This window comes from Pagrus major, chromosome 11 (genome assembly GCF_040436345.1).
Source record: "Pagrus major chromosome 11, Pma_NU_1.0".
Lineage (NCBI taxonomy): Eukaryota > Metazoa > Chordata > Actinopteri > Spariformes > Sparidae > Pagrus > Pagrus major.
This window is the reverse complement of record NC_133225.1, coordinates 10633332-10660432: the sequence shown is the minus strand read 5'-3', so window position 1 is coordinate 10660432 and position 27101 is coordinate 10633332. Positions and strand designations below refer to the sequence as shown.

Here is a 27101-nt window from a genome sequence, read left to right as displayed (position 1 = left end):
AGAAGGGCTCGGATTGAAACATCCAGCCGTCTTGACTCTCACTGGAATAATCTCAAACCATCTCGGGAACAAATGGTCTGAAAGGATAAGACATCTTAGAAGTAAGTCACCCTTCTCCTTTTTACTAGTTGCAAACTGTTTTTTTGGGACTGTAGAAATCAGGACTCTGACCAACTTTCCTGAAACCTCTGAGTGTACCCTAAAGTTTCCTTGAAGTATTTCACAGTGGGAGCTTTAGCTGCATGTTTGAACTCCATGTACCTTCTCTGTGGAGTATCGGCTGTTTGCATGGCAGACTAGAGGAGCAAAGTGATGCAGTGTTATGCTGAAACTCCTCTCTGCTCTGCTGCAGATCCAGCTGTTTCAAACTGAACACACTGTTTTACTTTGCTCCGGTTGGATGTGATTGATTTAAAGATCTTCTCACTTCAAATAATGATCAGGCTTGAAGAAAAGAGTATAAATGTCAGAGTTTTTTTTAATAATTTTTTAAAAATATCATCAAAACTCTAGCAGAAGCTTCATCTCTTGGACTGTTTTCAGTGTCTGCCATGAATAAGTTCAAACAACAGACATGTCAGATATTTAATGATTGAAGCGTGGTTGTGGCTGTCTGGCTGTCTGTCCGTCCTTTGTTGCAGAATGGCACCAACTCTTCTTTCACAAGCACCAACCGAAGTGTAACTAATGTAAAAATGATGTGACTCTTGTTTTGAATGCCTCGCAGCAAGCACACACACATTCTTGTTTGCTTTATTGTGGCGGGGCAGTGAGCAGTGTGTTTTTGGAAAAGTTAAACAACTGACTCATTTATGGCCCGCTCAGATTGTCTCAGAGTTTACTGCGGTCAGCTGATGAAATGTCGGATGCTCGAGTTACAGCTTTGAAAAAGACTCCAGTACACGTCCTCGCTTTTTTGTGTCACGGAGGTGGTGTGTATGTTCCTCAGTGTTATGTAGGTGTTACGTAGGTGGTATGTAGGTATCCTCCTGTGGTGTGTGGGTGATAGATGTCCACACAGAGGCCTCCTTTCTACCACGTTGGAGTTATTTGGTGACTCAACTCGACACTCATCTGAAGAGTTAAGAATGTGTATGAGCAGCAGGAGAGGCTCTGATCAATGGATTAAATGTTGTAGAGAGGTGAAGGTGATGCTGAGGTCACGTTTGGTCTGTGTGTGTGTGTGTGTGTGTGTGTGACTGCAGTAAGTGGGCAGGTTTTATTCATCTCTACACATGGCAGCGTTTTGTCTTTGTTAATGTTGTTGTTGGCATTTCTGCAGCATGATGTCTTCTGGCACAATGTCTGGTAACTGGTAATGGGAAATTTACCATTATGTCGTTTTAGACTGAATATTTATTTGATTTAGATCAGTCGCCAACTTTGAAGCTCCCAGTCTGGCCCATCAGATGCACAGTTTGCAGAGCTAACTAGCTAACTTAGCAGCAGTTAGCAGTTACTCTGGTTGTATGCTGCCCTGTGTTTGTTCTGAGTATGAAGAGGAAAGCTGGCCCGGCCTATTCTTTTATACTGCACATACTTAATACTTAACTTGATTTTTGAATCTCATTCCCAGCTCGTCAGAACCTGCTGCTGAAGACTATAGCTTCAACTGTCAAGACTACTGAACTGCACATATGTCTATACCACTAATCAGGAAATCTACCTTTGAATGCTTACACACTGTTAAAACCCTTTTTTGAGCGTGCTATGGGCTTTAATTTTCGTCATGCTTATTGTCTGAAGTGGTCTCAGGGGGTCCCCAGCAAAAGGATTAAAATAAAATGTATTATTTAGTTATTATTTTCACATTAATCCAACCATAAGTAACACAATAACAGAATGACTGTTTTGTTCATGGATTTCGTAAAAGTAAAAGAGTCGAGATTAAAAAAACAAGAAATCTTGAATCTTTTGAGCGTCTATCAGCCTATTTCGGTCAATATTGTGTAAAATGTCTCTATCAAGCTCGAAATAATCAGTGAACATTTGAACAGAAATGGCTTTTGAATTAAAACAGCAATAAAAACATGCAACATGCAGGAAGGCCTCAATGGCTGAAACACACAGGCATGTTATGATTGAATAGCCGTGAGAAATTAAAGGCTTTTTATCTCATTGTCCTCTTGAGTGCCTCAGACTTCTTCAATAAGTTCAAACCAATAGGATCCACATACTGAAGAGCGCCGGAGGTACACCATTTTCCACATCCGAGTAGCTCTCCTTGCATAATGTTTCTTGACCGGGGGAAACATCTGTCATTTCTTTAGCAATGTTCAATAATCAGGTTCAAATCCATGTAGCACAGGGTCACGATATATAGTGATTTTAATGAAGTGTTTTTGCTTTGTTGCTCTCTCATCGACGCCAAAGTGGAGCTCTTTCTCAGCGCAGCGCCGAACTCTGTGGAACAAAGAAGTAATGGAAGCACAAGTAGACATATCAAGTTGAGGGAAAACAAAAAGAGATTTCAAAACGTGCCCACAAATTAATTCAAGGAACGCAGTGATAACCACAGATGGACGATTTATGACTGTATCAGAGAAGAGGGGTGTGGATTTTTTTCCTCTAAGGCCTTTTTGTTGTTGTGAGCTCTCTTGGCTGGATGTGTAAATAAGAAGCTATCTTTGTCAGGGTAAATAAGCTCTTTGTCAGAGCTCAAATGGAGGATTATTGCTTATGACAGGGAAATATATGAAATGCCTGTGGTGGATGTCCAAGGGGAGTGGACAATGTACTCAACTTTAGTGTTTTTTTATTTGTCCAGACAGTTGGAAAACAGAGCGGGACAGAACGTTCGAGGGGGATTTGATCCGAAGCCATCGCTCCATTATCTGGATGTAACTTGATACATGATGCACACACACATATATAGGCTAAAACACACACACACGCACACACTCAGGGATAAGTAGAACGAAAGAGTAAAAGGGAACCACATTAGGAGGAGTGTGTTATCGCTGCATCTTTCTGACATGTCATTTCAATTAGCAGCCCTTCCCTCCACAGTTTGGAGGCTGACTGACATCCTCACATTCAGACCCCAAATCACACGCCACAGCAAAGGCTGTAATTTCAGCCCCACGTTCAAAACACTGCACTGGAGGCACCCGGTGCTTACTTAGCTTAGAGCTGTAACTCGACGCAGACGTTGTTTGATTGGAAGTGTTTTCAAATCAATGCTTCTGGCAAGAGAAAACCAGCTGCGTGCTCGCCCGCCCGCCCTCTTGCTCGCTCGCTGAGGTGCATGCTGTAATTTGGTATAAATAGCAGCATTTCAGGGAACATCATCCCTTAAATACTGCGCTGTTGACTCTGTGTACCGCACGTGCTTGAACTTCGACCCTGCCCAAACCAGCGCCCCACTCATCACCTACTGTTTGAGGGGGATTAGGTTACTCGTAGCTCAAAGCAGGCTGCGTTTGTGCCTCTTAATTCTGAGCCTGAATTGCTTGTTTGTCTCCGACTTGAGGTCTGCGTCCAGAACCAGAGGCGATTCGGTGACAGGAAGTATGACAAAAATGTCCTTTCTTCTGTGATATTTTCTATTGTGGAGTAATTACCGATGTTGATATCACAGAAAAGGCTGGTGGAGTCACAAAAACCAAACAATTGGGTAGGAGCTAAAATAGAGATGCACAGATACACATTAACACACAGCAGTCGGAGCCTGAGTGCTCCTGTGTTTGCACATGTGGCCTCATTCTCCCTCTCCTGTTTACAAGTGGCCCTCTGTTTTTGTTTGTCTGAAGCTTATTATCTGTCCTTCCACCTCGCAGTCTCTCAGTTGTCCCTGTCCTTCCTAATTACAGGCTGTCAGGGCAGATGTGAGGTAATATTTCAACATGAAAAGGACCTCAGGACGCTCTGCAGGCTGCCACTCTGCACAAATGACAGCCTGGGCAATGAAAGAGTTGTCACTGCTGACGTATCAGGCTGTGTACACAACATCTGCCTTTTTTATACAGCTGTTACTATGTGCTCTGCTGTTTCAACTGTTTATTTGAATGTCTTTGGTCTAAAATTATGTGTTACCGATTTTAAAATAAGTACAATTTTGAGATACTTGTACTTTACGTGAATACTCCCGTTTTCTTCCTCTTTACACTTACAACATTTCAGAGGGAACATATTGTACTTTCACTTCACTGCAGTTATCCGACAGTCATGCAGACGTAGTTACTTTTCACGTTAAACATTTTTAGCTAATGATTCCTTATAAAAATAGGATCGTACCTGCAAACTTCTCTGGTGATTTAATTTTAAGACACAATATGCCACATTTCTGCATTCCTTTTCACGTATATTTTTGTAGAGTTGTGTACTTACTGTACATTATCTTCTTTGCAACAATGTTCAAATCCAGAGAAATCTGTAATTTTACTCATGACAGTGACTCTCATTTAGTCCCCTGTCGCTGTAACTTCCAGGAGAGAACATAACATGAATAAAACTGAAAAACTTTCTGTGAACATTTCTGCCCGAGTCAGAGATTTTTCATCAATAGAGGTGAGTGTCAGCAGTGGTGGAGCCCTAAAAATTACACACTGTGCATTTAGTAACTGTTCAGATTACACAATATCCTCGAACAAAAGACATTTTAGAAAGAAAAAATGGCCGAAAAATGAACACAAATTTGTGTTTTTCTGTATTTTCTGGCCGATCAGTCATCTCACAACCCTCTAGTTTGGGAACCACTGAATACCTAATGAACTAAAGTAGTTTAAACTGGCTTTACCTCGACCAGCTACAACATAAAGTCACTATAACACACTTCTAACACATTTATCTGACTACCTGTTAAAGACTTTTATGTATTGTGTTGTTTTATGTGCAATTACTGTTAGTTATGTGCTGTCGCTGTAAAAATAACTAATTAATTAATAACTTAAAAAAATGAATGAATTAATGAATGATAAATTGATAAATTAATTAATTTGTACTGTAGGATTCGTAGGTTATTGAATGCAGCACTCAGTAGTATTAGTTTGCTGCTTATGTGTAAAATACAGAGGAGAAACAAAGGTAGAGCTCCTTCTCTTCGTTCAGTCATTATATTCTTCGTTCAAGGACACAGATGTACTTTTGGTGTTGAGAGTTGAGAAAGCACTTTTTGTCCTAGTTTGAATTCACAATTGCTCTTGATTCAAGCAGCGTGCAGAAGGATGGACCTCTGCCTTAACGGGGGAAGTGGAAAGAAAAAAGAGCTTCTTGGCGTGAACCGGTGTTTTTCCAATCTGACAGTGTAGCTGTAAAGTTCAGGGCCTGGATATTCAATCAAAATGGATTTCCAGTCAAAGTTTTTTTTAAGGCTTCTCTACTTACATAATAAACAGAAACCCCTCGTCACTGCACGATATTCACAATGACCCGATCTTTTGCAGGTAGATCAAATACACTGCTGAATCTGTGTATCTGTGAGTATTTACAGGTGAAGTAAGAGTGCCAACAGCTTCTCCGGCAGTTTCTCGCCTTTCTGTCTCCCTCGTGGCCTCTAAACATCAGCTGGTAGCCTTTACGAGCACCTGCACGCTGGCTTCAACAGTTCATGTCCTCGGGCAGCTGAAGGTCCCTCGTGGCAGCGCCAGTGAGGAGCTAAAGCAGGTGTGCTCCTGCTGGAGACTGTCGAACCTCAAGAAAAGCAGTTACGGTGTTAAAGACAAACCTCAAACCTTAACCTCTGATACATTACATATAATAGAAAGTCATTACAGTGAGTGTATCCTTTGGCCTCATGTCAGCCTCTGCAGACTTTCTTGTAAAATAACAATTTCTGTGCAGAGGGATGTGACACCCAAGCCTCAGCAGATGGATTCAAAGCGGTACACGACCTTAGCTTTTCAGCTTTTGGTTTCATGTTGCTGTAAAACTATTGCTTACGTAGCAAAGTCGTGTTTTTAATCCACTTCATCATAAAGAAAAACTCAAAAATCTTCCTCATATGTGGTGTAAGATATCCTACCATTAAGTGGAACGCTTCTCCACAGGTGTCACATCTTACCCACACTATACGGTATTGTTTTCCTCCTCCAGTCAAGAAAAATGTAATTACACACTGTATGTGTGCACGTGCAAGTGCGTGCACCTCATTCTCAGATTTTTACTGCGCGTGTGTGTTTACATGGCTCCACCTGGCTCTGATTGGGAAATGTGATTCGGATTTCATGCATTCCCATAAAAATAAAATATCCGCAATGCTATGTTACAGCCTTCAGGGAGAAACAAGAGGATATAATAGAAAGCACATGTGAGTGGTTACGGTGTGTAGCGTACGGGCACACTGTATAGCAATCAGGCCCAGCACCAACACTGCACATAAACACACACACACGCCCTTATACATACTGTAAATGCAGTATAGCTATGAGGCCGAGTCATGATTTCTGGGTTGAGTGAGAAGATTTAAACTGAGTAAAATGTGTTATTTGACTTCCTATTTGGCCTGCCTTGTCTTTAGCAGTAGGTTTGCCATTATTTATTGGTTATTGTATGGTTTTAGCAACTTATGGTCGGTTTTTGCCTTTTTTGAACAGTTAAAATAACAGAGGCAGACAGGAAATGATGGATTAAGCGCAACAAAGATCCCCAGCACGAACTGACTCAGCGATGTTGTGATTATACGGTCCAGGTTTTTACCACCAAGCCACCAAACGCCGCAGGAAATACATTAATGTCACCAGATAGAGCTAAAAGCTGACTTTCATCTATTGCCCCTTTTCAGAAAAGTAGGCCTATAGCAATCGTACCATACCTTCATACTGTCAAGTTGTTAGTATTAGATGATACAGAAATGACTGGGTCCCTGAGTCCACTGAGTTTCCTCATACCATCATCCTCGTTGTTAGTTTTAACATCCACCCATGCCAGCTACCTCCTGGCCACCTCCTCAGTCTGGCAGGAAGCAGCTTCCTGAGCTGACTAAAGAAAGTTTGTCATCATTTCTGCCATTGCCAGGTCCCTCTTTTTCTTCCCCCCTCTTCTTTTCTGGCATCCCAATTTACATGCAGGTCCAGCCACAGCAAAGTAATCAACTCCAGCATTAGCTTTAGCCTAGTTAGTTTAGACCAGTACATTTCTCAGGTCCCCCGTGCATTTGACGTTTTATGTAACATAATGTAGCCCACCTAGCAGCTGGGCCAGAGAAAGCTTCCCCCCTTTTCCCTCTTTATTAGAAGCCCTGGATTGGTTACCTTTGAATTTTTAACCTCATGTAATCTAATTTTATATATTACTGTCGATAAGAAGCCAGATGATTTATCAGTATTCAAACTTTCAGAGTGTGATGAGGCAGGTTTTAGCTTTGGTCCACCATATGTCCATAATAGTTATTGGATGGATTGTCCTGAACGTTTGTGTAGACATTCATGTTGCACTCAGGATCGACTGTAATGACTCTGGTGATCCCCTGACATTTCATTTAGCAAAGTACTTCTGTTTATGACCATGTACCTGCACAACCCTGGGAGCCAGGGAATCGAACCAGCAGCCTCCCGATTACTGGAGTCCGCTGAGCCACAGCCGCTCAGGAGGACTCACAGACTCTAAAATGCCTCAGACCTTAGTTTCTTCCCCCTCTCTCTATCACCAGTTTTTGGTGCCTGGATGCTGAAGCGTTCAGTTGTACTTGACCTTTGACCTCCACTGGCTGCTATAACTCTCCCGCAGAGGCTCATGTAAAGCCCCAAGTGTTGACGCTGCTGTGTGACAGAGGCAGGGAACAGAGCCAGGTAAACCTGCGTGTTGACTTTACAGGCTTTCCCAGGGAGCAGGACCTGGTGGTACACCAAGGTTAGTCTGTGTGCTCGACCCTCCCACGAAAACCTGATTATTTATACAAACAAGAAAGCCTGGGAAAACAAAATAAAACCGCTGTCCCGTTTGCAGTGTGAGAGTTCTGCTAGAAGACACGGCAGCAAGCTCCGACTGAACGTATGAGAGTGCAGATGTCTGTGTGTGAGGTCTTCATGCAAGTTTTAAGTTGCAATAGTTATTTTTCCTGTGAGTTGTACAAATTTAGAAACTCATCAGTGAATCTCTGCACATTTAATTTATCCGTGTGATTCAGAAATGTGGGTAGAACATGTGTGTGAGTTTGATGGCTGAGCTCCGTGGGCTGGTGGGTTTCTGAGGGGAGTATCTGTCCTTCACCACTTCCTGAACTAGCCATGAGGGAGCTGATATTTATGGGGCGCAGACTTTTTTCCCCCCAGAAGCTGAAATTCAAGTCAATAGTCCTTCTATTCAGGAACATTCTGCTCCGGGCTGACACAATAAACTCTGTTCACTGCCGATCAACATTTTGTGTTTATAATAACCTGCGTGGAGTCAAACAAAGGTCCAGTCGAAGTCGGATCTTTCCTGTAATTCTTCATGTGCGTCCGAGTGGTGCTTTACCCTTCATATCTATGAATATATCTAGAGACATACGTTAGTTTAAGTGGGTCACTGACATAGTTAGATACTGTGTTTAATGTGAAGTGACATGTTATAACTCCCACAGTAGATACAGTCATTTGACACCACATTTGGTAACATTTACCACACATGGTTTTGTTTTTTTATGGGAGAAAGTAAGAGTGCTGTAAACAGCTGCCATGCTTTAATATACTGTCATTCTTAGATATAGAAAAGTCGGTCTAACTGATTGTTATTAATGCAAGTATGTTCACAATTTTGTTTTAATCCAAATTATTGACATAACATGTATTTTAAAATGTACACTCAAATATGCATCCTATTGAAGCTTATACTGGTAAATATACACACATTTAAAGGGGCACTATGTATTTTTGGAGAAGAAATTCAAATTAATGAGGTAATAATACAAACTCAGAAATATTTATTTTTTGCATAACTGAATAAACAAGCTGTTCTCTGAGGAAAATAAGGTCCCCAGAACACTGTTTGAAGCCAGAAAGGTGGCAGGGTCCGTTGAACAGTACACACAGCATCAATGACAGAGATGTCCCAGCAGCAAAATGATGAAGACCCAAAAGCAAGACACACCGAGGCAGGCAGGTAACAGAGCAGCAGGTGAGCTTTAATAAAGCTGACTGTAATCTATAAGTCTGAAGTCCAAAAAATGTAAGAAACAAAAAGGCAGGCGGCAAAAAAACATAAGAAGCAGGCAGGGGCAAATACTGACGTGGGGAAACAGAACAGATGGGAGAGAGGGGAAGACAAGGCTTAAATACACAAGAAGCCAATCAAGGACAGGTGAAACTAATCAGGACAATCACAAAGGAGGGAAAACAAGAGAAAGGCAGGAAGTAACACAACAAGACACATGAGGTTGAACCTTCCAAAATAAAACAGGAAACAATAGCTAAACCAAAAAACCCAAACCATGACAACAGAAGTAACATAATACATCTGGACGTTTGCCAACTCGTTATTTTGACAGTGACAGAATAAGTCTGTCTTATTGAGCTTAAATGACAGATTTCACTCTTTTAAAATCCCGCTTTTATTTTGAAATATTCAACATTTGCATTTGTGTACAATCAGCTATGGTTTGCACCGGGATATAGACTACAAACACATGACCATGATCGCACTCTGACCACTTATTGAGCCTTGAACATACTGTATGCTGTGTGTTGGACAGTAATACTGATAACTGCTTCCCCTAGACGGCAAAGAGACATTGTTATATTGATTGATCGGGTTTGGAGATGTTCAAAATTAGAGTGAGGGGCCCTCTAAAGATGACATACTCGCTCCTCATCATAGTTAAAAATGCTCATATTAAACTGAAGGACAAAAACGTATTTTTCCCCGTCCGTCAGTGAAATATGTATGAATATATGAGGCCAACTTTCCTTTGAGAGTTATTGCCCAGACATTTTAATCATATAGTCACGAGGTACAGCAGCACAGTAAAGGTGGGACCAGCATGCTGTTACCTCAGTGTCATTCTCTATAGTTAGACTCAGGAAGTCATATATTTTTCTTTTTCTCATATGTCTCTTTGTCTTCTCTAATCATCCTATTTTGTTCTCTTGATATTTGAATCTGTTCCACTGTGACTTGTGTCTGATGAGAAAATTCTCTCTTGGACCTTTGAAACACGTCAAACATGCTTCTAAGGACTTGTTTTGATTGCTTCATACACTTTTAGCTCAAGTTTATTTTTTGTTCCTTTTCTGAAAGCTTTTCGGAGTGTCAGTGGATCTGACTTTGGTTTATTTTAGTAAAGTGACCCTGGAGTGTGCTGTCTTGTGGTATAGACTTTCATGAAGGTTAGCTGCCCGGTATGAGAGACAGGAGATCAGAGAGAGGTTTGATTTTTTTTTTTCATGTCAGGCTGAATTTAGAGCCATGCTAACGGCTCTGTGAGGCTTTGAGCTAGATGCTAATGTCGGCATGCTAACATGCTGATGTTAAAGGTGCACTATGTAGTTTTTGGGGAAGACATTTTAATCAGAAGAGAAAGAACTTCATTGGCTGATTTCTTTCAAGTCTACACAAATTAAATAAACAAACTCTTTGTTTTCATGACTGAATAAAGTGAATAAACAAACTTTTTTGATGCTAAAGATCTCATCATCCTGTCATTGATGCCCTCTTCTATGTGTTTTGCAAAACTGTTTCAAGAGGAAACATTATTTATCAGTTTATATTCACATGTATTCTTTCACTATTTAATATCCAGTGTCCAGAAAGACAGATAATTCAATACAAGAGTCACTACACACCTCCTTGTAGGTCTCTGAGCCTCACTTTGAATCAAACCCCACTCGTAACCCTGCATGATTGTGTTGGGGTTTGCGGACAGGCATCTGTATCAAATAAATGCCCTCACCCTGTTTTGAAAGCCCCGAATGGCATCTTTCCTCTCTATTCCCTGCCGCATCTCATCCTTTCTTCTCCCCCCCCCCCCCTCCTTTTTCACTCTCCTTGTACCTGTTTACGTTGGACTGCCTGCATCGGTTCGTTAGTGTGAGCTCAACACAAAACCTAGGTGCACCCAGATTACCATGGTAACAGTAGAGCGCAGACTTTACCTCAGACTGGTGATATCCAAACCAAACTCTGCCCGTTGGTGTCTGCTGGTCGCTGCTGAATGAATTGTTTAATTACCAGTAAATTGTCAGACTTACTGTGCCGGGAAGGAGACTTTTATTTTCCATAATTTCACCTCACCTAGAGGATTTTAAAAACCTTTGAAACATTACTTTACTTATTCACCGGCCCATAAGTTCTCATGCATGGTAAATAGCAAAACCCAATGGTCAGACTTCCTGTATATCTCTATCTGACATACAGGTGGGGAAGTCTGTGTGTCCTAGATCTCCTGTCTATTTCCTGCTCCGTCTCTCTGGAGCGATGAGAATAAATTCACCACTGAAGGGTTTGTGCAGCTGGTCCTCGTTGCGTTCATCTGTCTCCAATCCCCCTTCTCTCTTTTACTTTTAGTGCGAGTGTTTTCACTTCAGAAAAATCAATGTTACTGTAAGCTGTTAAAAAATGGATTATAAAGAGGAATGTCCACTTTTTTCAAACGTAGAGTTGTGCCTACTTGTATGAAATGATTGCCAGAATAAAGTTGATTTAAAAGACACAATTTCAGAACCTTGTGTGTAAAAAACTTACTTTGTATGACAGCGAGAACATAATAGATAATAAACTACGGATACGTTTGTACATTGAAATTTAACCCTTTAGATGGTTTGACACTATTCGTCAGTGCTCGTGCTGTTTTTCCCTTCAAAGTTGAGAATATGTTTTTTGACAGTGAAAAGGAAAAAATCCTGGAAAAGACACTTTTTGAAACCGAGATAGGACATGAATAAGTTTTTCCTGCTGCGTTCCTGTAAGACGAGAGCGGAGAGAAGTTTCCAGAGCTGTGAACCTGCGCCTGCGTCTCCAGCGTTGCTGTCTGATCTGATGTTACTGTAACAGAGGCCAGTGGTGGAATAACAGCTGTTGACCTCACGCAGGTATTGAGAACACAGCTGGATCCAGAGGGGGCAATAGCAATTCAGCTGATGCGCAGGAAATCCATCTCCACGTTTTCACAATCAGTAAACCATCTCCAACGTTTACTTACTGTACGCACACATATCTGCAGCCTTAACTCTGAGGGTAAAACAAAGAGCAAAGACAACTTTCCAAATCCAGAGGCATTCGCAGGTGTCGGCTCATGTCAGTGTAGTGCATTGGAAGGACCCTGAATTTACTTGAGACAGGTGATTTTTCACAGTTAGAGTTGTATTAATACCACACCACTGCAGCAGTTTACCAGGTGGATGTCCTCATGTACTTCCACACCTAATAAACACACCAAGGTTATTATCAACCAAATCAAACAGGTTAGGTGTCAAAGTATCCTTAGGGTGCAGCCTTTAGATATAAGACTTGACTTTCACATACCTATACCTACAGACTTTTCATACCTACTGTATCTGAAGCAGTTTTCAAAACTCTGCAAGAAGTTTCCTCTCATTGTATTGACATAAACCAAAAAACGGCCGCCAAGGCAATAAAATGCATTCATCAAATCAAATGTGTACCACAAAAACGACATTTGTGAATTGATGAAAAATGGAGAGACAGCTTTGCTAGTCTTAGATTCTTATCACATGGAGCAAAATCCTAAAACCTTAAAAAATATATAATAATAATAATTATTATTATTAATTCATTATATATATAATGATAATTATAATAAAATACAGATAATAATATTTTGCATGAGGTTGGTGCCTTTTGATGATGTTTCACCGTCTTCTTCTTCTACTTCTTTTTCTCCTTCTTCTGTTGAGTTTTATATGACGGCTGGCATTCATAGGCGTTGCATTACCGCCATCTGCTAGACTGTCCGTTGCCCCATCACTTCCAACATTGTCATGGCCTGTATGAAAAGGTGCAACACAAAAATGTTCCTGAATGTTGCTGCATGTGTGAACAGTGAAAATCACGAGAGATGCCTGAAAGGTTATCAGATTAATTTACTATGTACATGGAGCTGCGTGTGAAGGGCTTTATGGTTGAGTTATATGGCATGCGTAGAAGAATGGCGAGCAGTTAATGTAAGATATATGTGATTTGCAGTAAATGGGCTAAAACATGCAAACACATAAGTTTGGTCCTTTGAGAAATGTAGAAGCAAAGGTCAGTCCACCTCCCCGATACAACACAGGCAGCCTTTACATAAATGTTCTCCAGCACATGGTAAACACATTTTTGACTTCCAAATGCACACAAGCCATCAGGTGTTTGTGTTTCATTAGCCATGAAACGCATAGAGGAGTTAAGCTTAGCAAAGGGGTCTCAGTGGGAAGTGGCTGTAACCTGAAGCTGCAGGAAATGGATGTAAGAAAAGCAATGAGATTATGTGTGAAGGCACAATGAAAGACGCGAGTCAGACCTTAATTAGTGTCGCAAAATTCAGTAGGTGGAGCATCAGCGCCGGTCGCACGGCATTAGATTGAGGTCGTTTTTTAAACCACAGGACTGCTTTAGTTCAAGAGTATTTGAGAATCCATTTACATCCAGAGTTATTTGGCAAAAACAAACCGTAACTATCAGTGTTTTCCAACTCATATTTCATATTTCCAAATGTCTAATCATTGTAGTCAGGCAATGTGGAAAGCTGAGAAAATGTGGGCACCAGCTCAAAATCAACAGGTCTGGATTTGTTTCCCATAGACAGAATGTGAACCTGCACTTCATTTATGTCAGAGGTTAATTTGGACAGAGGTTTAACAGACTGCTGGTGGAGATCCCCTGTTGAACATAAGCAACAGGAGAGTAGCACAGAGACCATGTTTTTAGGAATAATCCAACACTGTACAGTGATTAAAGGTCTGTACTGTAGTCTGGTCTTGTCCTGCACTGCAGCTCTGAGCGGCATGCTGCTGATCTTTCTGTTATTTCAATGAGGAAACGTCAGGAAAATGTTGTCTTTGGCCGGCGATGAAGAGCAGGAAACGTCTGATACACACACTCACCGATGTCTCTCTGTGAAAATTCCCACAGTGCTCTGGTAGTTTTGTATTGTGTCATGTGCAATTGGGTTTAGATAACCCCGCTTTTTTGATTTATACTGGAGCTGCAGAACACAAAGCCTGTCGTCGATACAAAATCATTAGATGACGGAGCAAAAGAAAGATTCTGAAAGCTTTTGGAAAACTCTCAAAAATTAACACTTGACTTGTAGATGTTTCTCTCTAATTACATTTGGGTGTCTCGTTTCTAATTTATTGCACAATCGTGTTACATAAGACATGATTAACATGGTGTGAACAATAAAACTAACCTCGGTTATATAACAGGGACTTTGAGCAGCAGTAAAAAAAAAAAAAAGTGCCCGTGCTGGATTCTCAGAGTAGTTTACACGGTCATTATCAGATAACAGAGCTTTGTAAGTAAAGCAAAGTGGAAGCTTTTTGCTCATGTGGAAGAAAACTGTTGAAGCATGTAACTGAACACATCCATGGCCTATTGTAGACATTTAAGCTTGTACATTCATAAAAATAATTTGCCTAAAACAGCTACTTTAAGTATTTTAATCACATTTTCCATCTAATTTAGAACATAAATTCAATGTAAAGGGTTCTCATACTGTCCAGTGCTGCAGTCCAAAACAATCTGTTTTAGCTCCTGTCTCTTTAAGCTTCACTTCTTCCATGAATATAAGCATAAATTGTGCAAACGTGTGACATGGTGATGTCGTGTGATGTCACAAAATCACGGAAGTAAAGGCGGGACTACTGACGAGGTGTTTCAGGAGCAGTGTTTTCTGTGGGAGAGAGGAACTCCGGTTGGTGCGGACTTTGACCTTTTTTAACTTTCAAGACCTTTTACGTGCACAAGAACCGATATGAAACGATGAAGGAAAGGAAACAAGCGAAAAAGTCTCCTTTAAATAACAAATACTTGAATAAACACGTTATGTTTATGTATAAATCTGCATTAATTTAATAAGTTATTTAATTGATTCACAGTAACTCATGATAGAAAAAACTAACAAATGTACATGTAATTAAAATACTTAGTCATAGTTTTAGGGAAAGACATTTTGAAGGTCAGTGAGCTGTATGTATTTCTTTGTTTTGTTGTGAAACTCTAAACTTGTGAAGCCACATCAGAGATGAATTGTGGACTCAAACCGGTTGAAACTCGTCGTCGTGCTCTGCTGTCGGACTAAGTGGTCAGTTGGAGGCGGCTCGTTGGCGCTGTGTCTGTCCAGCTGAAGTCATGTCTGTGACTCAGTGTCTCAACGTCTCTCTCCTCCTCCTCCTCCTCCTCCATCATGTGTCCCCTCACTTACTTGTTCGTCATTTGTTCCTACAATTAGCACATTATGTAAAATTAAAAAATGAAAAGCTTCATTTTAATTTCAAACTGAGGCTATTTTGTCTTGTGTGGCCGATATTGAAAATATCACCGCACTAAGAAAATTTAATAGGCCTTCTGTCATAGTGTGATAAAGCACTAAATAAATGGAAATTCCAGTTTGGTGGCAATTATTGTGTCTTTTATTGAGTGGAATAAAAAACATGCTTCCAATTAAACTCCCATTTTCCTCTTGTATATCCAAACAAATGTTTGGTTCCCATGAAAACAGACAAAACAAAATGTGCTCATCATGCTAACGCACTGAGCTATTTTTTCGCTGTTATAACCTGCTGTGTCCCTCTTGTCTTTTCAGATTGGAAGCCTGTCTCTGTGCATGTATTTGGGATGAAGCACCTGTGGGATGTTCACTTCCTCCTGCTCATCCTCCTCTACCTGTTAGGAGCCGTGACATCGCAGGTCAACCCAGGTCTGTGCTGCCACGCACTCATTCATTTCAGTGTCTGTGTTCAAGTCTCCGTGAGATCACGTTCGAGAGGTTGTGACGACTATAAAATGACTTTTGAGAGTTTTGGCTCGTGTTTTTGTGCCTGGTGCTCCCAGTCTAGTCCAGACTGATTCAGATCTTAAATAAGTGCTGCTTTGTGGGAGCCATGTGGTCCCCTCTCTCTGGTTCGGCCTCTTTGATCCCAGCATGCACGCCTTTCTCCAGCTCGCCCTCCGCTGTACGGGTGGTTTGTGTGATGTCAGTGAAAAAGAGCCAATATTTTTTTAACAAGGAAATGGAGTAGCAACATTTGTTGGGCAGAGATACAGTCAAATAAGAACCAAAGAGAGGTTTTTGGTTATTGTTGAAATAGTAGAAACACGGCAGATATCTGCCAGTAAAAACCTCGATCTGGCTACTGTTTATGACCGAAGTCTCAAAGCTTCTGTCATCGGTCTGAGTTTTCTTCATTGTTGAAAGGATAATGAATGGCACTCAGATCTAAACGGTGATTAATGATGGTTTTATCAGAATGGTTCAGTACAAAAGTTTACAGGTCACACTGACCTCACTCTACCAAGCAGTGCTTAAAAAGAAAAGACATACCAGTGGAAAAACGCCTCATCACATCCACATCCTCCCGCCTCACTTCACCACACTACACCAATCTTCAAAATAAAACTTCTGACGTTATTATTCTTCACTCCTCTACGACTGCGAATGCAATTTCATTTTGAGAAAGATGTATGAAAATAAAAACAAACACGAGGCCATGATGACAAGCCAGAGGGGAACTACAAACATCTTTCAGACCAAGAAAACAAAAAAGTTAAGTTTAACTCTTACTTTTCAACAACAGACACAACACGCACACAGAGTCATCGTGCGTAAACACACAATCGAAATCTGACTTTCCCCGTTCGTCATCCGTTCGTTCTTCGTGCCAAAGCTAACAGAATGAAAGAGAGAGCAGAGTTTTACAAGGAGTTAAAAAAAGAGAAAGAAGTAGAGATGGTGAGTGAGATAGAGCTCACAGAGAACATTTATAGGACTGTGTGCATGCTGTGGTTACTCTCATGCGTATGTCTCCTCACATGTACAGTTTATATTCTGACCTCTTTAACCAGATGTGAATGTAACACAGGCTGCTTAGAGGAGACATATTATGCTCATTTTCAGGTTCCTGATTTTAATTTTGGGTCACTACTAGAACTGGTTTACATGCTTAAATCTCACCAAACGCTCTGTTTTACCTCCTGTCTCTTTAAGGCGATCCCCCCCCTCCTGAATAGTCTCCTCTGATTGGTCAGCTCACACACGCATGAGCCAGCACAGTCACTAATCAGCTCTGTCGTGTTTTCAGCTTCCAGTTAGCTTCACTTCTACCGTGAATATAGACATCAATTATGCGAACGTGTGACGTAATGATGTCAAGAAGTCACGTGGCTACTGGTGAGGCGTTTCAGGAGCGGTGTTTTCTGTGGGAGAGAGGAGCTCCCGTTGGAGCGGCCTTAAAGCATAATATGTCTCCTTGAAACATTTCACATTTTCTACAGAATCTTGGACCATTAAGTATTCAGCACCGCGAGTTGTGACTGGATGTTTTATGAGGCATCTTCTCAACTGCACTTAATTAAGGATTTAAGTGTTTGACCCCTGTGGGAGTATCTTTCTCCGCTTGTCTGTCTTCCTTATGTGTTTTTGTGAGAGTGTGTGTGTGTTTGTGTGCCTGCTCGCATGCATATACTCGCATGCACACGCATACTGTGGATCCAGCTATCCCACTGGAGTCTGTGGCTAATGCATACCAGACATTCTGACAGCAGGAAAGTCCATTGAAATAAGCTCTGTCTTTCTCCCCAGCACTTTCTCTCTCTCTCTGTGTGTGTGTGTGTGTGTGTGTGTGTGGTGTGTGTGTTTCCCAGTATTTGACCACTCATAAGTCATGGAAAGGACTGTTTGTGCATCTTATAATGGTCAAGGTTCAACAAGTTCACCATTCATGACAAAGTGTTGTAAAGTGTGTATCTGTAATCTGACGCGAGGGGTCTTCTTCACTCAGAAACCACCAGCGATTATTTAAAAGAAGAAAAAAAAACACCTCCAGTGTCACCGAGAGCTCAAATCTCAACCTGCTGTAATATATGGAAGCAGGATATATCCACCTATAATTCTGTCTAACGCTTTAGTTCTGCTGCGTTCAGAGGAGGCTCATTTTTCCACAGTCTGGAAATATTCATGGCTGAATTTAGTAGAGCTGAGATGTCGAGCGATGCCAACTTTCCCCTGTTTAAAATTCCCAAGCAATGGAGTTATACCATCCCTGTCTTTCCCATTTTACTCGTGAGTGGGCGAACTTTATTTCACTGTGGAGGGGAGGGGGGAGGTGTGGACATGCAAAGGCCGGAGCAGAGCAGCCAAGTATCAAGCAGTGCTATTATTATGTGGGCTTCATCTCGTGAGGATGTTTATGGTAAACCTTGAGTGAATGAACGACTGATGACGGTGGCTGTTGTTAGTCAATATAAGCTCACTTTGGATAGATTCTGCTGTGTTTGTTGTCACCTTTTTTATACTTGTGCCTCTAATATCATAAACATTTTCTGATTTTACTACAAAATAAAACGAAACTCACCAGGAGACACGTTTTTGCTATTTCCTGTTTGTGTTCTCAATCCACTGAGACTTTTTACTTTTTTGGCCGCATGGGACATAATTTTACATAAAGTTACTGTTATGAACGTGTTAGCTGACAGTTTTATACATCTAGCAGAGAAAGGGGAAAACTTAAAATTAATTTGGAGTCGTGTCTCTGGACAGGTGAGGTTAAATGTTGACTCTCTTTTAGCTCTGTTTTTAGTCTCCACCAACTCCTGAAGGAAATATCTTGGTCTTTAGCTGCTGAATGCTCCACTGTGTTCCCTCGCTAGTCGCTAACTTTGTCCGCCATTCAGTCTCTTTGCGTATTTGTCAGTGTTTTTTCTTGTAAAGTTAAGGGTCATAAAACCAAATCAAAATCTGCAGAATTTCATATTACATGGAGACAAATGTGTTATTAATATAAAACTATTGATTAGTGCAGGTTTAAAGCCACAGACTCAAGAGCATCTTGAGTTGTAATCCTGTTATTTCCGCTGGTGGCCACAGTGTCTGCATAACATCTGTTCAGTTAAAAAGTTACGGTCTTGCTTTTAAAGATTTAATATGTAACATTTCTGCCTGAAAATGTCTAAAAATAACTAGACATGTGGCATATAGTTGTTTACGTACATCCTAAATGTTTCTAACAATGTTCAAACCCAGAGAAAAATCCCTAATTTTTTTATTAACTTTTATTAACTCTCTCACTATAACTCCCTGGGAAACATTAAAGAGACCGGAGCTAAAACAGTGTTTCATACAGAGGGGGAATATGTTTATGTGTTTTGTGAGCATTAATGTTCACTGTTTCGATTCAAGAGACCTCAAGTCTCATAAATTACATACCGCGTGTTTAAGAAAAGCAGAAAGTAACATTTTAAGCAATGCAAGCCAAAACTGCCTTCAGCTGACAGGTATTATGTAGCAGTTGTGAACATCATCTTGCGTGACTACTACGCTGAATGCATTTGGAGCCGGCGGTTGGACGGCAAACACTACAGAACAAACCGGCCTTTCAGCAGTCAGGGTGCGGTGAAAATCAAGAGGTGAGAGAGAGAGGCTTTGGTCCGTTACTCCTCCACCTCTCTCGCTCTCTTCTCCTCCACCACACAAGGCTGGTATTTTTCCACCTTTTTCTTGGGGTGATATTTTTAGATACTGCGGCTAAATGTTGAGCCTGATGGGTGGTGGTGTGTGTGTGTGTGTGTGTATCTGTATATGTGTGCGTGCATCCAAACGAAACACACTCGCCTGCGCCCATAGCTCGCCCCAGGGGTCACCTCTGAGTGGGTTGGGTAGATAAATAAACACAGCAAAAACCAACATTTGGAAGAGCGGTCATACATCCGGCACGGCACACTGAGACCCGTCTCTGACTCTTGAGGATGTGGTTAAAGACTCTGATAATGACTCCTATTTTCATCAATTATGTCCCAGGCAATTGCTGTGTTTTCCCCAACTCGGGACGTTGCACTGGCTGCATGTTTATCTCTGTATTTTACTGGCAAGACTTCATAGAAAACCACTTATGTCACCACCTCATACCACACGACATGCACATAATCATCATCTAAGAGTGCTTAGTGGAGAGTGTTTTGCCTTTTTGTGTCATCCCAGTGTGGAGGCAGTAAGAGTTGAAGATTAGATGCTGCACTGTGGTCATCTTCTTCTCCATGGGCCTCATTATATACAGCCTGTATGTGTGTTGTATGTAAATGACAGTGCTTGTAAACTTGACAACCGCTGGCTCACTTCAGTTGTCACTCGCTAGCTAAGTTGCTATGATGAACAAGAAAAGACGGGCATTATTTTTAGCTTGGAGGCATTAATCAAAGATATATCCACTTACATGGAACAGAATTACATTGATATCAACATTTTGCACAGGCTATCATCATGTTAGCTTCTCTAACAGTCAAAACTCAGTGTTAACTTCTCCAACAGGCTATCATCAGTGTTAGCTTCTCCAGCAGACAGACATTGTTAGCTTCTCCAACAGGCTAACATCATCGTTAGCTCCTCCGACAGGCTAGCATCATGTTTTTTTGGTATCACAGACACGTGTTTCCTAACTGCTCTTCTAACTCAAGGGCAGGCATGCCACCCACCTCAAACCACACATCCTCTGCAGCAGGCTGCAACACCGCACCAAAGACAGATACAATATTTCAACTCGGCTAATTTGACGCCAGATATCAGTCAAGCTTCTTTCACTTCGTTTTCAGACATTGGCGCTCTTTGATTTGAAATCACTTATGCTGTTTCTCTTGAAGCAAGTTCTGATATTTTGTGTTTTGCTACAGCTATCATTCGTGCAGTTTGATCACATCGCCTATCATTAAAATGGTTTGCCAAGGACCCTGTTAATATGAGAGGAGTAAGAGGATTTCTGTTTATGTGGTCTGCTTGATGCCAAGGCAGTCTGGTGCGAGGAGAGAAATGGCAGTGGAGTGAAAAGGAGGGGTTTCAACGGCTGGGGATAAATAATGAGGGATGAAGTGGGCAACAAAAGTTAGAGAGGACAAGATGAAAGGACAGAGGAGGCGAGTGCAGACATCTGGAAGAGTTTTTGTTTGTGCCTCCTTCGAGCTGTCACTTGTGTCACTGCCAAGACGAAAGCCTGCATGCACGTGTGTGGTTGAAGCGCATCTACGCCTGGTTTGTGTGCAGCGTGTCAGGTCATCAGTCCCGGTCCTGAACCTTCAGGGGTTTCCACATCTTGACTTTTAAGCAAATATTTGGAGGAGATCAAAAAAAAAGAGGAAGAGAGAATCACATGGGGAGAAAAAGAAGGAAAGAAAGAGCAAGAGAGGGACAGAGAAGGCCTTGAACGTCGAGCTGTGCTGTTGCTGGCATCTTCTCAAAGGTTTTTCTGTGAGACAAGGGGCCAGGCGAACAGGGTCAGGCTGCCTTTAACTTCCGCCTCCAGCTCCAACGCTATCGCATACGCAGAAATCAAGTTTTTCCAAAGGCCCTTTCATCCATCAATGAGGCTAACCAGCGGTCATATCCTGTAAACTGGAATTATCAATATTAGGCCAAAACACAAGAACAACCCAGCCCTGTAGATAACACGAGACGGGAAAAAAAAGCCCTTTCATTTCTGCTCATGGAAACACCCCAGAAATCAGTAGATTCATTCAGAGCCTTGTAAAAAAAGTTAATAGATACCATATCGGCCGTGTCAAGCTCAGTTAGCCACGAGCGTGCTGAGTCTTAATGAGACGAAGATTGTCTAAATCACACTGTTAGCGTTTATCACCTCGCGGAGAGACCACACAGGAGGAGAGGGAAAGAAAGGAGCGTGAGGGGGCGGAGGGGCATGCAGGAAACAGAGGGCATATTCCTGCTATTGACCGCACAGTGGAGGCGTGATGGGCCAGTTTTACCACACACACACACTCACTGACTCCTTGATACCAGCACTGTTTGGACTGGCAGAGCCACTGAATGGATCCAGCTTATTATTTCAATAGAGCAACCACAATTTGAGTGCAAGCAGTGTGTAGTTGCTCGTGTGTGTGTGTCTCACATCACCACCCCACCCCTTTCATCCAGCACTATCCATCACATTTTGCAGGTTTCTTGACAGAAGCTGAGAATGAAGTAGTTCTGTCTTAAGAAGCGTCTGGTGAATGCTCGAGTACGGTTTTGAATTTTCAACGCCAACCAGCGCTGTGGTTGGTCTGGAGAGGAGCGAGGGGATCCGCATATTTGAGGGTGTGATAATCCAGGTAGCCTTAAATACCAGAGGTGGAAAAACTATTAGATATAATATCCTGCTTCAATAAAAGCACTGTTATAGAGGTGAGCAAGTAGAATTAAAGTTACTCTTATTAGAAACTATTCAAGAAAATGTAATAAAGGAACAGTTAGCTTAGCTTAGCTTAGCTTTTACCTTTACACAGAACCAGGTTTGCTGTTTTCCACATTTCCAATCTTGACGCTGAATCATCCTCCTGCTGGTTGTAGCTTTGTGTTAAAAAACATTTCTGATAAAGCTTAAATTTTTACCTTTGTGTCACTTGCAAAAGTAAATATTAAGCGCCCGTTTTCTTAAAAATGGGCTCATAACTGTATCCTAAGGCAGAGGGGCTGTCATGCGACACAAAGGTGAGATTTATGTTTTAACCGGATGTGACTTCAAACAGTATTTTTTAAGGTTTTAAAGAGAAAAGACTCGAAGGAGGAAGACTCACAAGTTGGTTCGACAAACGTAGGTCTGGCTAACTTTCCCCATCCTCCGTTTAAGCTCAGCGCACAACCGCTTCTCAGAAGTTCACCGTCGGGTTAATATTTCCATCTGAAACAGTGACGTAGACGTAGCATACAAGTAGTCAAGTACATCACAAACTTCTTGTGATTAAAGTAAATGTACCTAGTCACCATGCACCACTTCCATCTGCTCCATCTCAAATTCAGTGATTCAAACAGATCTTGTGGTTTCCCTTCATGAGAAAATCATTATCACAGGTTGCTTCCAAAGAAAAAGAGGAAACCAAATGAAAAGTCATATTTCCCTGAATGGGTCATAACAGCACAATTATAGGCTACTCTGTCATTCTGGCCTTTCCAAAACTACATAATAGAAAAAAGTCCAGTTCAGGAAGCGACTCCAAACAAAACAAAAAAGCTGCTCATTAGCAACACTTGCTTGTAATCAGTCTGCTCCCTGTCTTTGTAAAATACAGGATGAATGTTTAAGGCACCATCTTTACCTTCGTGACCATATTCATCTTCTGATCTGTTTATTTATTCCTTCTAAGTCTTTTAATCCAACGTGTTTGTCGTGTCTCAGGTGTGTGTCGGTATCCTCTGGGCATGTCAGGAGGGCAGATACAGGACGAGGACATCTCTGCTTCCAGCCAGTGGTCCGAATCCACGGCGGCTAGATACGGCCGGTAGGTCACACACACACACACACACACACACACACACACACACACACACACACACACACATGCTCATTATCAGGGTAAACATACTATGAGGCACGTGTGTGTGTGTGGGTGGTTTATCCTGCAAGGTGCCTTTGCCTGTTTATTTGCAGTAAACCACAAACTGAGGTATCAGTTCTACTTAGCCACATGATTAAGGAGGCTTTTATATGTGTGTGTGTGTGTGTGTGCAGAAGAACTTGGGTGGCCTTCTGTAAGTATCAGGATAATGATGTAATACTCTTTCCCCATCCATCCCGGCTGTGTTTTCAGCCCCTGCCAGCCCCTTGCCCAAAATTAACACTTTAAGATGAATTTATGAGGCAGGCTGTCACTGAGGTGTTTTTATAACAGGCTGCAAGAACTGAAATCCACCACCGCACTCACTTGTGCTTCTCCTCTCACCTTTTCCTCTCCATCCTGTCCTAATTTTCCTTCTCCCCCTGCTCTTTTCCCTTTCCTGCTGTATTACTAATATGAACATCCCTCTCCCTCCTTCTCGGTGTACCCAGGTTGGACTTCGAGGAGGGTGATGGCGCGTGGTGTCCAGAGATAACAGTGGAGCCAGACAGCCTGAAGGAGTTCCTCCAGATTGACCTTCGCTCGCTCCACTTCATCACCCTCGTGGGCACGCAGGGCCGTCACGCCGGAGGCATCGGTAACGAGTTTGCCCAGATGTACAAGATTAAGTACAGCCGTGATGGGAGCCGCTGGATCTCGTGGAGGAACAGGCAGGGCAAGCAGGTCAGCCAGCCTGTCGGTGCTTCAGAGTACTGATACTCATCATCATCATAGTTTTATGGCCTGTCATTGTTTATACCTGCTGTGTTAATATAGATAAAGTGATTTGTTCATTGTTCATTATCTATAAAGAGGCCATGACTTCATTCCCAATCATTAGTGAGCTTCCTGAGGTCAACGTGTGTTTGTTTTACCTCCAGGTGATTGAAGGAAACAGGAACGCCTACGACATTGTGCTCAAGGACCTCGAGCCGCCCATCATCGCCCGCTTCGTCCGCTTCATGCCCGTCACCGACCACTCCATGAACGTCTGCATGAGGGTGGAGCTCTACGGCTGTGAATGGCTGGGTAAGAAGACGGTGGCTGAGAATATGAAAGGACTGATGAGCGAGGGAGCTGGGAACAAAGATCACAGCTGAGCTGGCATCAGTCCTCACCTTTGAGCCCATAAAGTCAAGACATAAAAACTGGAAACAGTTGTTTAAACAACACTGATACCACCATATCTCAACGTTCACAATATTACCACTGAATGAAAGCACACCGTGTGTCTGGTTTCCGATTTAGATTCCTATATAATAGTTGAAATTATGTTCCAGGAACAACACCAACAGACGTCGCAAAGCTCTGACATTGGTCAGTTTCAACGATTGTCCTGGAACAACATTAATTATGATGCTCTAGGAACAACACCAACACTGCCATATCAAATAGACCACATTTAGACACTTGTGACACGTGTTTTCCTTTTGTTATTTCGATTTGACATCAAATATCAAGAGGTTCCCATGTTCAAAATCTCAAGCGGAAATTAGGCAGGTCAAGATTCATTCCACTCTTGGCCTTTTTGGTGCTTTTCATGCACACGTGTTATCCTAAAATGCTCATTAATGCACACCATTATGCCATGCATCAAGCAAACCTCCTGTAATTTAAAGCTGGTTGGAACAAAAGGGTGTTTTTTGGAAAAATTCGATGTGGAATAAGATTGTGAGCTAAATTGCAATAGCAGTTTAAAGGCTTTCTTAATTGTTAGGGTTAGGGTTAGTAATAGTAATAGAAATGTTTTTACTACAGAAGGTGAGTTTGCAATGACGGTTCATCTTCTTTGCGTTACAGACGGTCTGGTGTCGTACAACGCTCCAGCAGGAGAACAGATGAACTCGCCTTCTCACCCTGTTTATGTCAACGACACTGTCTACGATGGAGCTGTCATCCACAGGTGTGTGTGTGTGTGTGTGTTTAATTATTCCTTCCTTCCTTTTTTCACTGCTCCATCATGGCTCTCATCCTCCGTCAGTACTTTTCCCCCCTCACCTTGTTGTTTCCTGGTCACCATGGTGAAAGCACAGAGACAGACAGTGGTGAGTGGTTCATGTTGGTTTACTGTTAGGCAATACCTCATGGGAATGACTGAGTCAACCGTGCTTATGATGTTTAAAAAACCGGAATGAACCAATCAGTCTTTTTGTTGACAGTAGTGTTTGGATTATGGTGTGGTGAATAATGTCCTCCATGACACAGGCAGGCCTCCACTCTCCGTTGAGGCAGAGGGGAAAAGAAAATGGCCTTTATTATGATATCACAGTCAAGAGCAGGAGTGAGGAACTGGTTTGACAATGCTGCCACCTAGTGTTCGGTGACCTTTTAACAGAGGGGCCTGCTGCGATTATAAAGGATGTTTACACTCCTTTTTCTCTGTTTCTCAGTATGACAGAGGGTTTGGGCCAGCTGACTGATGGAGTGTGTGGCCTGGATGACTTTACACAAAGTCACGTCTACAATGTGTGGCCCGGGTACGACTACGTCGGCTGGAGCAATGAGAGCTTCCCCAGTGGATTTGTGGAAATCATGTTTGAGTTTGACCGCACACGAAACTTCACCACCATGAAAGTGAGTCTCCTGATTATACCAGATCATATTCTCAGTTTTACGCCTCTCATCCGTATTAAAAGTCCTCCCATTTTATCTGTCCAGGTCCACTGCAACAACATGTTCTCCCGGCACGTCAAGGCCTTCCGCCAGGTGGTGTGTTACTTCCGCTCAGAGTCGGACTGGGAGGCCTCGCCGCTCTCCTTCAGCCCTGTGGTGGACGAGAAGAACCCCAGCGCCCGCTTCGTCACCGTCAACCTGGCCAATCACATGGCCAGTGCCATCAAGTGCCAGTTCTACTTTGCTGATGCCTGGATGCTGTTCAGTGAGATCACCTTCCAGTCAGGTACAGATCAAACAACTGTTTGTATAAGCTGTAATTGGTAGAAAAGTAACTATTTAAACCCTTCTAATTTAAAATGTACTGTTAATTCTGATCAGCTGTGTGTCATCTGACCTTTCAGATACAGCCATGTACAACACAACACTGGCTCCACCCAAGACAGGACTGACGCCAAACACACAACCAGGTCAGTAATCACTCCACATGCATGAATTGTCCACAGAAGAAATGAGAGATTGTTCTGGATTTGCTATGATTGATGTAGAAATGATGCTCAGCTGCTTCCTCATTTCACATTTAGATCCTCATATATGTACCAACCAATCAGTGAGAAGGTCAGGACTGATTCTATGACACATCTGTAAAATAACACTGTACAGATTGCAAGAAGAGGCAGGCAGGTTGAAGAGGCAAATCCATAAAAAAACAAAAAGGACAACATAAAAACCAGAAGAAATACAAACTAAAAGCACCTGGAAGGCAGGTGTCCAGAAAAATGAGGGCAGAAAACACAAGGAGCAACGCAGAGACACCAGGAACAAAACAGAAGAACTGACAAAGAGAAAGGACACAGGAGACCAATCAGGGACAGGTTGACCTCATCAGGACAATTACAAGGGAGGAAGACAGGAAGTAACACAACATGACACATGAGGGTGAACCTCACAAAACTTCTCTCCCTTTGAAATAAAGGTCAGAGAAGGTGGGAGTGACATTTGGCTTTCATGTGTGTAAAGTCTGAACTGAAGAGGGAGATTATTTTCCTGTCGGAGCAGTT

At 42.0% G+C, this 27101-nt stretch overlaps 1 protein-coding gene across 1 annotated transcript in view; it reads left to right on the top strand.

Annotated features, from left to right (window-relative positions):
• Positions 1-27101, top strand: part of ddr2a (discoidin domain receptor tyrosine kinase 2a) — a 29428-nt gene continuing 2327 nt past the window's right edge. Inside the window, 9 exon segments of the mRNA XM_073476407.1 lie at positions 1-101; positions 15659-15772; positions 23229-23331; positions 23880-24111; positions 24309-24456; positions 25228-25330; positions 25818-26001; positions 26086-26326; positions 26445-26510. Of these exon segments, the coding sequence (XP_073332508.1) occupies positions 15691-15772; positions 23229-23331; positions 23880-24111; positions 24309-24456; positions 25228-25330; positions 25818-26001; positions 26086-26326; positions 26445-26510 (1159 nt within the window). The 5' untranslated portion in view covers positions 1-101; positions 15659-15690.